The 13,352-nt window shown below is 36.8% G+C and overlaps 1 protein-coding gene across 1 annotated transcript in view; it reads left to right on the top strand.

Moving 5' to 3' along the window:
- Nucleotides 1-13,352, top strand: part of LOC138023945 (UDP-xylose and UDP-N-acetylglucosamine transporter-like) — a 14,386-nt gene extending 1,034 nt beyond the window's left edge. Inside the window, exons 2-10 of the mRNA XM_068871024.1 lie at nucleotides 2,066-2,179; nucleotides 3,436-3,538; nucleotides 3,830-3,879; nucleotides 6,159-6,240; nucleotides 7,018-7,072; nucleotides 7,905-7,960; nucleotides 8,068-8,121; nucleotides 9,574-9,649; nucleotides 11,499-13,352. Coding sequence (XP_068727125.1) covers nucleotides 2,066-2,179; nucleotides 3,436-3,538; nucleotides 3,830-3,879; nucleotides 6,159-6,240; nucleotides 7,018-7,072; nucleotides 7,905-7,960; nucleotides 8,068-8,121; nucleotides 9,574-9,649; nucleotides 11,499-11,818 — 910 coding nt within the window. The 3' untranslated portion in view covers nucleotides 11,819-13,352. The remainder of the gene's footprint in view (nucleotides 1-2,065; nucleotides 2,180-3,435; nucleotides 3,539-3,829; nucleotides 3,880-6,158; nucleotides 6,241-7,017; nucleotides 7,073-7,904; nucleotides 7,961-8,067; nucleotides 8,122-9,573; nucleotides 9,650-11,498) is intronic.

Raw genomic sequence — 13,352 nt, 5'->3', positions numbered from 1 at the left:
GGATGGGGGGTCTGGCATGGGGTGGGGATTTTGACATTTTCATTTAAAATGATTCAAATTTCCCACCCCTCGGACAAAATGATTGGTCAAAATGTCCACCCGGGGGTAAGTGAAGATGGTAAAATGTCCTTAGTGCGATCAAAATCGCTAGCCTGTGGACGCCATATACGATTAAAATCCCTACCCTGAGGACAGACCTCACGATCAAACTCCCGTGGTTAGGCCCACCTGTCCTCCCTGGGGCTTAACATTGATAGGTGCATAGACCGAATGCATAAATGGTAGCCGAAAGAATATTCTTTTGTTTATGTGCTAATTAGCCTCACTAGCCTCGTTTGCATGATCAAAATACAAAAGAAATGTTGCTTGAGAGCCAGGCTAGTGAGTCTAATTAGCACATAAACAAAATAATATTTTTTTGGCCACCATTTATGCATTCGGTCTGTTAGATATTAGAAATTTCCTCGCGTCACTTCAAATTTCGCAGAAATTTGCATAATTTTGTTTTCAATTGTTTATGTGAAATTTACAAATTTCGTTTATGGTAGTTATAGCTTGATTCTGATCATCACACTTCCCGAAAATAATCTCAATAGAAGTGCTTTTTAAGAGGTGTTCTTGCTATCCACAATCGTCAGACTTTAACAGATTTATAATGGTTCGGAGTTGGCAAAATTCCCATAGATTCACTGTAATTTAAGCCTTGTTTGTCCCCCAACCAATATAGTGTCACAAACCGTGAAAAGGTCTATTTTCTGTGTAAAGAATCCGACCAAATTTCCTCAGTCAAAATATGGAATGGGACAAGCATGTTCCTTTTGAGACTTTCTTTTTTTTTTTTCTCAAGAGACTGGATACTAATCATTTAGAATAACAAACATGGCTGCCAGATTTTCAATCATTACTTCATTACTTCATAAGTAGTAATTCTCACCTGCAGTTGTGCAGCTACAAGCCATAAAGCATCCACGTGAATTGATTGAAACCCGCATGGTTCATTAGGGTAGCTAAACACCAAGGCCGATGGGGTACGCCATGTTTTTTTCTTTTTTCAAAGAGCATGGTACTAGTGGGACAAAGCAAATGGAACAGGATTTTCCATTCATTCCAGGAAAACCAAGAGGAATACCTCTGAAGGTATTTCTTTTTTCCCGAAAAATTTTTAGTGGAATGTCTGTTCCATTTGATTTACCACCCCCCCCCCCCCCCCCCTTCATGTTGGCGGGTGGTGTTGGGTTCCCTATAATTAGGTATCAGATCCTGCCAGGTTTTTCTTCTGCCTTTTTTAAGATACAGTTTTGCCAAATATTCTGGGAACAGGTGTGATGAACGATGTGTGGAAAACTTGTGATTGCCTACAAAACAAGGGTCCACATGCACGGCATCAAAAATTACATTGTGGGAAGGAAAACAGAGTATGCTTATACAGCAACGTCTAACAATGTGTTTGAAAGCTAACTACATTTTCAGTGGCAAAATTGTCCCATTTTTTAAAAGCACATTCAAGTTTTTCTTGCCCTCATTTGTCAACTCCTGTAGGACAAGTTTAGCTTTCAGGCCAAAGAGTGGGTCTATTTTATTATAAGCACAGCTGTTGAGTTGAACATAAGAATAATAACCCAAAAGCCCAAGAACCATTCTTTTCACTCTCAGGACCTAAACTTTGGGTAGACTTTCATATACCGGACCAAAATGGCGGAAGACAAAAGAACCATTGTTATTCTGATTAGGTATTGTTATGTTAGCTTTGTTCTTTTGTTTTATGGACGTTAATTATTCAGGGTCCGGTATATGAAAGATAAGCCTAAACTTTGGATGTGAAGTCTGGTTTGTTTCATGGGTGTATCCCTTTTTTCGTGTTACTCTCTAAATTTAAATGGACATTAAACTTAATGTGTGATCTAGAATAATGAAGTTTTTCATGTGGTTGAGCCCTGTTTAAGCCTGGATTTTTCAGGCTTTCTTCTTAGCTGCTTACATGGAAGGTGCTCCCCAACTGTGAAGATCTCCAACTCTGATGTGAAACTTAATGTGGTAATAATTTTCTTATTTTTCTTTACTTCAGAGAGGATGCTACTTGTGTAAACACTGTCACATTTTTTCAGTTTCTCTTCATTGCCATCGAAGGATTCATATTCGCTGCAAACTTTGGACTCAGTAAACCCGTCATTCCTCTAAGGTAAAATGTTTTGAACGTGGGTATTAATTTTGATAGCCAAAATGTGCGTATAAAGAGAGTTCGAGAAGAGAACTTGAGGAAGGTTAGTTTTAGTCAGTGACGTTGTGTAAATTAATGGGGTTTTTATTGCGTTACGAACTTCTTAGTTCAAAATGAATGCATGTTTTTGAAGTTCTTTTCCTTTACTTTCATGAAAATAGAGCAGAATTATATTCTCTTCCTAATCCACTTGAATAGTGCGAACCTGTGAGGAAACAGCCAGAGATTATATTTCACAAAATCCACACTCCAGAAGATGAGAAAGATGGCAATGGAGAGATATGATACAAAAGACCAACCAAATAAAGATAACACTTGCTTGAAACTTAGTTGCTAAGGTCAAGAAAGTTTTTTTTAACAAAAACCTTTCATAGATCAATCTTGTCTTGGGTTCCAGTCCTTCCCCGGCAGGTCACGCAAAATCGTGACAAACTAAACGAACTAAATTTTCCAAGAGCTTAGCAACATCGCATTGATTTTACTCATTTAGGTCATTGGTGACCCCTATTTTATAAGACATGAATCACTTGCTCTTCTTACAAATTATCTACAAAATATAATGAAATGAAAAAAATCACAATGTAAGAAGTTATCTTTTCAAAAAATGTTCTTTCCTTGTGTCCTGAGTTCCGGAAGTGGTTACCACGGGTAGCGCTTGCGAAAAGGCTCGTTGAGGATTTACTCTACTGTTTACACCATCCCCAGCGGCATGCAATTATCTAAAAAACCCACTCCCACTTTCTATGCACAGAAACCTTCACTGTAACATATTATTTTTATGATTTTCAAAGGATGAGAGATGAGGCTACATCTCGTTATGATGACCTATCTAGCGAAATTAGGGCATTTTTCCCTTGCCTTTTTCTCTGAAACAAAGTGGTGACCCCCCAATTTTTTTTCATTTTGGGAATAAGTAATTTATGACCTAACTTCAGGCGAGAAATGAAACAAATTTAAGCGTGGGATGTTCTCGCCCGAACATCCTTAAGCACCTCGAAACGCTTATAATAGCAGCTCCTGAGGCATTGTCCTGTGCACATCCCATCCCGTTGCCAAACACTACAAGAACATGCTTGATGGCATGAGTCATCATGCCAAAACATGTCTTTAAAAAGTTGCCTTGTGAGTCTTAAATTTAGTTTAATACTTTTAAGATTTGTTGTTGTTGTTGTTGTTGTTGTTGTAGCTGACTGATTTGACAGTCTTTATGTTTTCAGAACTTATATGACAATGGTCGTCTTCTTCTTCTCAACCAGTGTGATTAATAATTATGCACTCAGATTTAATGTGCCGATGCCTCTTCACATGATCTTTAAATCAGTAAGTGATTTTTTTCTAAATAGGGGGGGGGGAGTAATGTTTATGAATGATAATTGAAGGCATTTCGTCAACCCATTCTCTCCGGAGAGCTAGACTTAAAGATTTTACTCTATCAGACACCAGACATTTTTACTCGTCACTTGGGGCCAGTAGGGGTGCATGAGTTACATGTAAGTCACATATTGTTCACCTGATAAAATTAAGAAGTTGAAAAAATGAATTGTTGAATTTGGGCTTGGGCCAGAGTAAATTGGTATCATTATGTCACATAATAAATTGTTTTATCCACAGGGTTCACTGGTTGCAAACTTGGTTTTAGGAATGATTATATTAAAACGGAGGTATGTGTGATCATAGTACAAGTGGAGTAGTACAACTAGAATTTAAAACAAAGCTATTAAATTTTGTTGTTTCTCTGCTGACTGTAAAAGGATATAGCACATGCTGTAGCAGTTCAGACTTATCGTCCTTGTGATAGTGCACTCTAGGCCCAGGTTGCTTGAAACATGGTTAGCATTAACCAGAATTAAACCTATAGCTTTTGATACCTCTTAGCCAACGGTTAGCACTAACCAGGCTTCAAACAACCAGCCCCAGGCCCCAGTTGTTAAAACGATCGATTGCATTATCTGCTGGGTAAATCCATAGTTACTAAAACAAGGAATGACCCACAATGAGCTACAATGACCTGCAATAAGGTACATTTTATGGTAAAATAAGGCAATGACCTGTAATGAGCTAAAATAAAAGATAATTACCAGGCCCCAGTTGTTCAAAAGATGGATAAAGTGGATAGACCGAATTCATAAATGGCGGCCAAAAAAATATTCTTTTGTTTATGTGCTAATTTGACTCACTAGCCTCGCTCTCAAGCAACATTTCTTTTGTATTTTGTACATGCAAACGAGGCTAGTGAGTCTTATTAGCACATAAACAAAAGAATATTTTTTTGGCCGCCATTTATGCATTCGGTCTATAGAGGAGAATGTTTTTAACCTTTGTACTGCAGACGTGGCCCCAGTTGTTCAAACAATGGATAGTGGTACATGCATCTGCTGGATAAATCGCTATCCAGTGGATAAATCATAGCAAAACCAATTGGATAGTGGACTCCGACTCACCGTTTATCTGGTTTATAGCATTGTCCATCTTTTCAACAACTGGGGCCAGATCTTTAACACAAAGACACAAAAATGCTGTGGTAACCTAAGCATGTGCAGGTGATTTGTGAATCAACCTGAACATCAAAGAAATATTATTTGAGATTTCTCCAGGATAAAGAATTTAAATAAGAGCTGTATAGTCATTAAATTACAAGTTTTTTTTCTCCTCTTCAATTTAAGTTAACTTTAACTTTATTCATTGTGCAAGTAAAGCTTTACAACAGCATTGTAAAACGTAGTTAATGGAGCGTGACTCACGAGAGCTATCCTCCACATGTCACGTTATTTCGTAAACATTACGCAACGCAAACAAGACATGAATGGATTCCTATATTCTAACAATTCGAACTGAGTTACTTTATCCTTGTCCTTAATACTGTCTGCTTACAGTTATATCCTTTATCTGGATTGGTCAAAAGCAACGACTATCCCCATTCATGTCGCGTTGAGCGCTTCAGAAGTTGTTTGTATTAGATGGTACATTGGTCACCATTGGTTTAGTCCTAGACATTAGTCTCAGTATAAAAGGTCTAGTTAAGTCCGAATTATCATTCTGTGAGCTCTATAGTTAACTGTAAGGAGTACCTTAACTGTTTACGAATTTTATTCCCACCCTGCCTCCCTTTGGAGGTTTTGTTAAGGTCAAGTTTAATAAATTCGGGTTCACCTCTCGGTACACGCTTCGGTTAAGTCTTGCAGCGACTTCCCCAAGCTTTGGTGTTTTTCATGCTATGCCATTTTACGCTCTCTATCTGCCTTTGTTCTTGCCCGATCCAGCACGTGCCGGCGGAGTCGGCTCGTAGTGCTGGGGAGATAGGGAGGCTTGAGCTATTTTTACCGCCTACACTCTTTCCATTATAGCACGATGCTGGCCGGAGGTTTAGCTCGTAGTGCTGTGGAGAGTTGGCTTTTACTGGCCTACAACTTGTCCGATCTGGTGCGGTTCACCTCTTGCATCGGGGAGATAAGTTCAGGCTTTAGTCACGCTACAGAAGTTGTCTGTCACACCGATCGTGGAGTGGTGTCCTCCCCCCCTTTTACGCCAAGATTGTCTCTTGCGTTTTGTTATTGTAGTGTCTTAACTATAAATAACCACGGGAAATGTGACATTAATATCAAGTTAAAGTTTTCAAATGCGCATTACAACAAATATCCCTAAATAGTAACAATATAAAATATAAATATACTAATACTAATAATGTAAAATAATTATAAACTACTAATTGGAAATAAATATGAGCTAATAATATAAATAAAATATGCTAACTACTAATTAAAAAGTATACTATTCTTATATACTTACAATAAAATAGATAATTATTAAGTTCAGAGTACCTGAATTCAGAAATAAGTGTTATAAGTATTTAGTCCAAACTCTCACAACAAGTATGATAAAAAAATATTGTTCCCAGTAACTTACATTTGCAAATGCAATGTATGAATTTTGTTATTTTTAGATATCATTTGTCAAAGTATCTATCAGTCCTTATGATCACAGCTGGGATATGCCTGTGTACATTTGCATCAGCTAAGAAATTGGTAAGGATAGAAAGAAGAATCTTTTTGGTAACTCTCTATGAAGTATACTGTAGAAAACAGACAACTTTTTTAAAAGACATGTTTTGGCATACTTATGCCATCATCAGTTTAATGAGTTCCTAAGTGTGAACAGTTATAAAGTCTACGGGTAGATGAAAAAATTATTACAACATGACGTAATACAAAAGCGGGTACTATTTACAGTGTGACACCAAACATCAAGGTGTAAACTAAAACGTGAGAAAAGTGTTGTAATGCTGTGAGAAAAATGCTGTTGTAAAACGTGAGAAAAGTGTTAACACTTTTCTCACGTTTTAGTTTACACCTTGATGTTTGGTGTCATGCTGTAAATAGTACCCGCTTTTGTATTACGTCATGTTGTAATAATTTTTTCATCTACCTGTAGACTTTATAACTGTTCACACTTAGGAACTCATTAAAGTGATGATGGCATAAGCATGCCGAAACATGTCTTTTAAAAAAGTTGTCTGTTTCCTACAGTATTTATCATACTTGCTACTATTGCGTCTCTATGAAGTGTGAAGAAATGTTAATGGTAAAGTACTGTACTACTGTCACTAAAATCTATTGCTCATCTCCACCACTTACAAAAAGAATGGGTCACTCCATGTGAGAGCCACTTTGTATTCCCTGTCCTTCAAAATGTTGAATTTATTTGTCATATGTTGCCTGTTCGATATCCTTATTCAGGCCTGTGAAGTTTGCCTTTTTGGTAATTGAAAAGTTCTTTAATATTTTTTTATGGTTGTATGTTAGGAGTTCAAATCCACTACTGGAGATCCTCTTGCAGAGTACAAGTGGTGGTGTACTGGTAAGTGGTATACAATAACATAACAACACAATCTTCTCATAAATTTATCCTCTCACAGAAATGACAACACAGCATGAACATCCACCCATACTGTAGTTGCTGCAATCATTTGAAGTGCTACTATGATAAAAAAATCACTTTCTTTTTTTTCTTCAGATTTTGAAAGAGTGTTTTTGTTACACCTGACTGGTATAATTTTGAGTGCAAAGTTTCAGTGTGTAAACACAACTTATTGCATGTGCAAAACACGAGTTTAAAAGTCTGAAAGCCCAAAATTGAAACTCCCATGCTGCATGTTAATTCAGCTGCATACACATGCATTACATTCTTAAGATATTGAGTCTTTGACACCGTTTTCTCCTTGATCCAGCTCTCTGGGGGTTATTTCTAAAGTTAGTAATGGGTGATCACTGAATAGAAAAATTCTAGTTAAATCAAAACTTTGGTCACTTCTTGTTTAGTAAACTTAGCATGATAGTTTTGAAATCCAAAGAAAAAGAAAAATCGATTTTTGATCATATTAGCACTTTAAAGGTGATGAGAGGGCAGAGGGTGGTGGGAGATCAGGGCCCCAGTTGAGCACCACACGCAAATTAGTCTGCTCTTTTTAAAGAATTAAACATATAACTATAGGCACAGCTGTTATTTTAACAATATGCAAATAGTGTGCCCTGTATTCTGTGGTTATCCCTGTTTTACAAACCACACCAGTTACAATCAACTTGAGTGTAGTCAGCTTGTCAACTTGATGGTCCTTGTGTTACAACATACCTTTTACCCCAGATTAATCAAATTGCTTATCATAATCTTTTATTATTTTTTCTTGATAAAGGAGTTGTTCTTCTAGTGCTTGCATTATTTCTTTCTGCAAGGACAGGAATCTATCAGGTACACTTATTTTTTTTCCTAGTCACATATAAGGAGTTGTACATTATTGTTGAGGTTTGATTTGCCAAGGTTTTAACTGTGCTAACACTTCTTCTCAACAACTCAAGGAGCAAATGTACGCAGAATATGGAAAGCATCCTAGAGAGGCTCTGTTTTATGCGGTGAGTGCATCTGAATGCCTCTCATCTTAATGACAAGTTGTAACACTTTCATCAGTGTGTGGATTGCATTCTATCTTTGCCCTTGGGATCGGTTTGATGATGATGATGATGTTGATGACGACAATGAACTTTATTTAAGTGTGAAGTCCTTGTGCACTGGGGCACTAGCGGACATTACTAAACAACGAAACAACGAAACAGCGAAACGAAGCCAAAAACACCATGTATGACCCCACCATACATTGAATACTAACCGACAAAGGTTGGATTTGAGATTAAGTATCGTTTTAGGCCTATAACATTATTGCTCCTAATCTCAGTCTTAATCTGAATCCTAATCTTAATTGCAATGAATTAGGCCTAAAATGATATTTAATCTCAAATCCAACCTTTCTCAGTTAGTATTCATTGTATGGTGGGGTCATACATACAATACGATACAATACGTACTTAATTGACTGCTCCCCATAGGGGCTTTATAGGACCAATGAAACACAGTTAACGAGACGAAGGGACAGAACAACAACAACAACCGTTAAGAATCCCAACTGGCCGGAGGCAAACCATTTGGTTATTTACAAGTGCAGCTGAGAAGTTGAACCAGGGACTACCAGGATCAAATTCAACAAATGGTCAGAGCGGGTCTTGAACCCGGGATGTCCAGATCTCACGGCAACCGCCCTAACCACTGGGCCACACTGCCCCTACATAGTGTTTTGGAGCTTCGTTTTGCTGTTTCGTGGTTTGGTAATGCCCAGCACAAACTGGGGACGCTGTACACATACAAATCAAATCAGAGTACCCCATAGAAAAACCTCTGGGAACAGAGAAGAGAACCAACAAACTCAAACCACATAAGACACTGAGTCTGCAAATCGAACCCGAGTTACATTGGTGGAAGGCAACTGATCTCACTGCTGCACCAACCCTGCTCCCTAAGCACTCATTGGCACTCTTTCTTTATCTTTCCTCTCTGTCATCATACAAACAATGTCTTTTTTTTATGAAAAATTAATAATTCTGCTGGTCTCAGTCTTTGGGATGTTATTGAGAGAGCAAACAAGTAGTGAGAACTTCAGCTGCAGAGTGGTCTTTTTTACAAAGTTTCCTTAGTTGTTAAATTCTTGTACTCCTGGAGCGTTCAATAATTGCATTTTCAATATACATTAGTTACAATGTATTACATCAAACTTACACTGGTTTGCATACAGTACATTGTATCATCTCACAAAATTTCCCAAGGATGGTAGAATTCAAATGTTAAAGTATCATCTCCTTTGTGATTTGTATCCTAACTAATCTAGAGTACATGTATATTTTCATATTTTGGTGATGCTGTTGATGTTGTTGTTTTTCTTTTTTTCAAAGATAATTACATGGACTGTTGTTTGGGTATGAGAAATGCTTAATTTTGATGGTTTTTGGTTTTATTTTTCTGTTTCGTGTGCACAGCATGCTTTGCCACTGTCTGGGTTCATTCTTTTGTCACAAGACATCTACAGCCACATTTTTGTTTTTAACTCATCAGGTGAGTATATGACTAGATGCCTTTAAACTTTTTTTGTGCATGAAGTAATGTGATTTAAAGTAGCATTTTATACAGTACATCATTAATATGTAAAAAAAAACACCATACTTCTCCATTAGGGACCAAGTCCATCCCCGTTGCTCACAATCAAATTTATGTGCAAGGCTGCAGATCCTCTCTTAGCTCACACCACATTCTTCTCTTACTCTTTGCAAAACGTTTTAAGGGATTAATAATTATTGTTTTGTGGTAAAGCTACTAATTTAATGAAATATTAAGAGACAGTCACCCGTCCCAAGCCCATTGTTGTCTATGCTGCGATAACCTTTAAGTGCATCTATCATGGTGTCACTATAATAATATATAGTTATAGGTATGGCCAGAGTTTGAATGTTGCACACTGTGTAATTTACACGTCACTTCACAAACATGTACATGTAATTAACGCACCTGTGATACACTCACATCTTAATTGCACCTTAAAAGATGACCACACTCCGATGCATCTTGGATGTATTTAAGTGAAAAGAGCAACACGTTAGAAATTCAGTTGTGGACTTGTAATGATACAGTTAACATGAACACCCAAGTATGGACATGTGCATACCTATTAACTTTGTTTTCTGAGGGAGAAATGGCTGACTTTACAGAATTCTAAGTATTTACACAGTGAATAGGGCTCAGAGATTGTCATTCCACACTCAACTATAGGTAGTTCACCTAGATTTCAACTGTTTTTTTTCTAATGAAATGACCATCTTATCCTGAATGGCCCCGAACAGTGACCTTTTTGCCTTTACCAAATGTACGCCAACCTTGTTTCAAACTGAATTACGTAAACAAAATTAAAAGGGATTCAGATAAGGTATAAGTAATCTTTGGCATCGTCATGAAAAATGTCAAGTTTCAATTTTTGTGAAACGTTTTAACATTGCTAATACTAAGGTTCATTTACTATAATTATATTTACAGTAGTTTACTTATAAGTATTACGTGTATGAAAGGGTGGAATCACCCTATCAGTCTTTACAAGTTGTTTAAGAATAAGCCTTTATCATAATAATAATAACAATAATAATAATAATAATAATAATAATATTTATTATTTATATTGCACATATTCTATAAAACAGTGATATGCGCATAGCAATTTCACAAGGTTAAAAAGTGATAGAGCAAGTTTCAATTGAGTGTCGTAAAACCAAAACCAAAGTAATTACTTTGGCCAATCAAAAAGTACTGAGACAATCCGGCAAACCAATCAAAACTCGAAGTCATTACACGTAGCCGACACAAAGCGCAGGAAAATGTGCACGCGTGAGCCACGATTGGTTTTGGTTTCACTTCTGATTGGTTGAAAAAATGGTGTGAGAACTTTGAACCAATCACTGAGTGAAGTAATCATAAACCAAAGTAATTATCTAATTACTTTCGACACTCAATTGAAAACCGCTCTAATAACTTAGAATTAATAAGAATGATGTGATTATAAGCTCAAAATTCTTAAAACTTACCCTATGTATTTGAACATACTTTTTTTAATTTATAAAACCTAATTGCTATAACTGTTATCCTATAAATGAAAGATAATAATAAAATAAAAAGATAATAAAATATTTATATAAAATAGATAATATATTATATATTAATAAATAATCATTATATGTCTTAGTGAATAAATAAGCCTCAGCTAATGTCTTAAAAGTGTCAATGGGAGAGATGTTTATGTTTAGTAGTTTCTTTGGACAGTACTGAGTTATGCATACTGCATCGATTTCATGAAATTTCATTTTAAGTAGATGCACATCAATTTACAATGAATGATGATAAGTGGTGCCGTCTCTTTCAGCTCCATTAGTTTTATTCAATGTCACCTTCCACATTCCCAAGCTGTGGGCTTACCTGGCTGGTAATGTAATCACGCAATACGTCTGCATACGAAGTGTTTACACCCTGATGTCAGAGTGCACTTCACTGACCGTCACCCTTGTTATCACACTGCGCAAGTTTTTAAGCCTGATGTTTTCAATCTACTACTTCAAAAATCCATTCACTGTTTATCATTGGATTGGTACCACATTGGTGTTTGGTGGAACCCTTGCCTTCACTGAAGTAACAAGCAAGATTTGGGCAGCTCTCAAGCCTGAAAAAGAAGTCAAATTTGATTGATCTTTGCTCTTGTCCTTGCTGTGCTTGCGCTGGACACATGAGCAACAAGACTCTGAAGACAGGAAGCAAGATGATGAAATTTCGTGACAGAGAATGTTATGACTCAAATCATTTAAATTTCTGGTGGTTTTGATGATCCATACATTGTCTGTGCATTGGATGCAGTTGCTCTTCAGGGTAGACACAGTAACATGGGAAGTTGTCTTGAACTTGGGAGTTGCATGACCAGTCATCTAACCCTTGATCAAAGTTGCAATGTGTACACTTTTTGCCCCCCTCTCATCCTCTTATTCTCACTGGTGTTACAGCCACATACATTGGACTGAGGCGATTTTTAGATGAAATTTTTCCAGAAGCAACAGCATGGACCCGTTTTAGGATTATTGAACATTGTTATTCGCTGACTTCGTCTCTGTGAATATTCACCGATAATCACTGAGCCTGAGGCGAATAATTGTTTTAGTATAAATACACAGGTGATTATTTCAAAAAAGAGAAAAAAAACATTTCAACGTGAAATCATCTTCACTTACAGTGGCAAAACGGCTACTGGCAGCCATTTTGTCCGTCAAGGTGATTATAGGGTGATAATCCGAGATAGCGAGCCAATAAGAGCGCGTGATTTTGTATAATCACCTGTGTGTTTATACTAAAAATTAATATTATTATTTTGCCCTTTTTTAAGATTATTACAATTATCATTATTTGTAACGTATTACACCTTGGATTTTAAATGAAATATGGAAATTATTTAGATTAATAACCGCTTACTAACCGAGCTTGCTCGGGCCGTACTGGGGCATATTGGCCCGAGGTCGTGGCAGTACGGACCGAGCGAGTTGGGTCGGGATGAGTGAAATTGTGTTGAGGGCAAGAAAAAGTCGAGTGAAGACTAGGCCCCAGTCTTCGCTCGACTTTTTCCTGCCCTTGCCACAATTTCACTCCTCCCGACCCACTGAGAACCTGAAACAGGCTAACTAGTCTATGAACCTAGCAATCAATGGCACTGGAGAATGAAGATTGTTATTTCACTTTTGAATGCATCAACATTTCACGCAGATATGCGTAAACCATAAGCATAAATGGTAGCCAGCAAATTGTTCTTGTGGTATTTTTGCTAATTCCGTCAATTATTCTCATTTTAGTGCAATTTCTTATGTTATATTTTTATTTGAAATCTTTATTTCTCTTTTTAATTCACTCGGGTATTTCACTTTCTTAATTCGAGCAACTATTCTGTTTTTATTTTGTTCGAGCTAACAAGTTTTAGTTGTTATAATTTGCGCAGGAAAAGGAAGAAAAATATATATGAACAAATATGTAAATGCTATCATTCGTACAATCAGATTTACAATGTGGTTTAACTTCACTGTATGCCACATTGTCATAGTTATTGTTCAAATTAATACTGGCAAGTGGCAGGGAGATCTTTAAGTATGTTATTGCCCTTAGCTCCGGAATGCCACTTGCAATACAGCTGTAATTATATCTTATGATTGGTCAGCGGCCTAAAGAGAGCACATGGTCAGAAAAA

Source organism: Montipora capricornis, chromosome 11 (genome assembly GCF_036669925.1).
Source record: "Montipora capricornis isolate CH-2021 chromosome 11, ASM3666992v2, whole genome shotgun sequence".
NCBI classification, from domain to species: Eukaryota; Metazoa; Cnidaria; class Anthozoa; order Scleractinia; family Acroporidae; genus Montipora; species Montipora capricornis.
This window is presented reverse-complemented; position numbering and strand designations above follow the sequence as displayed.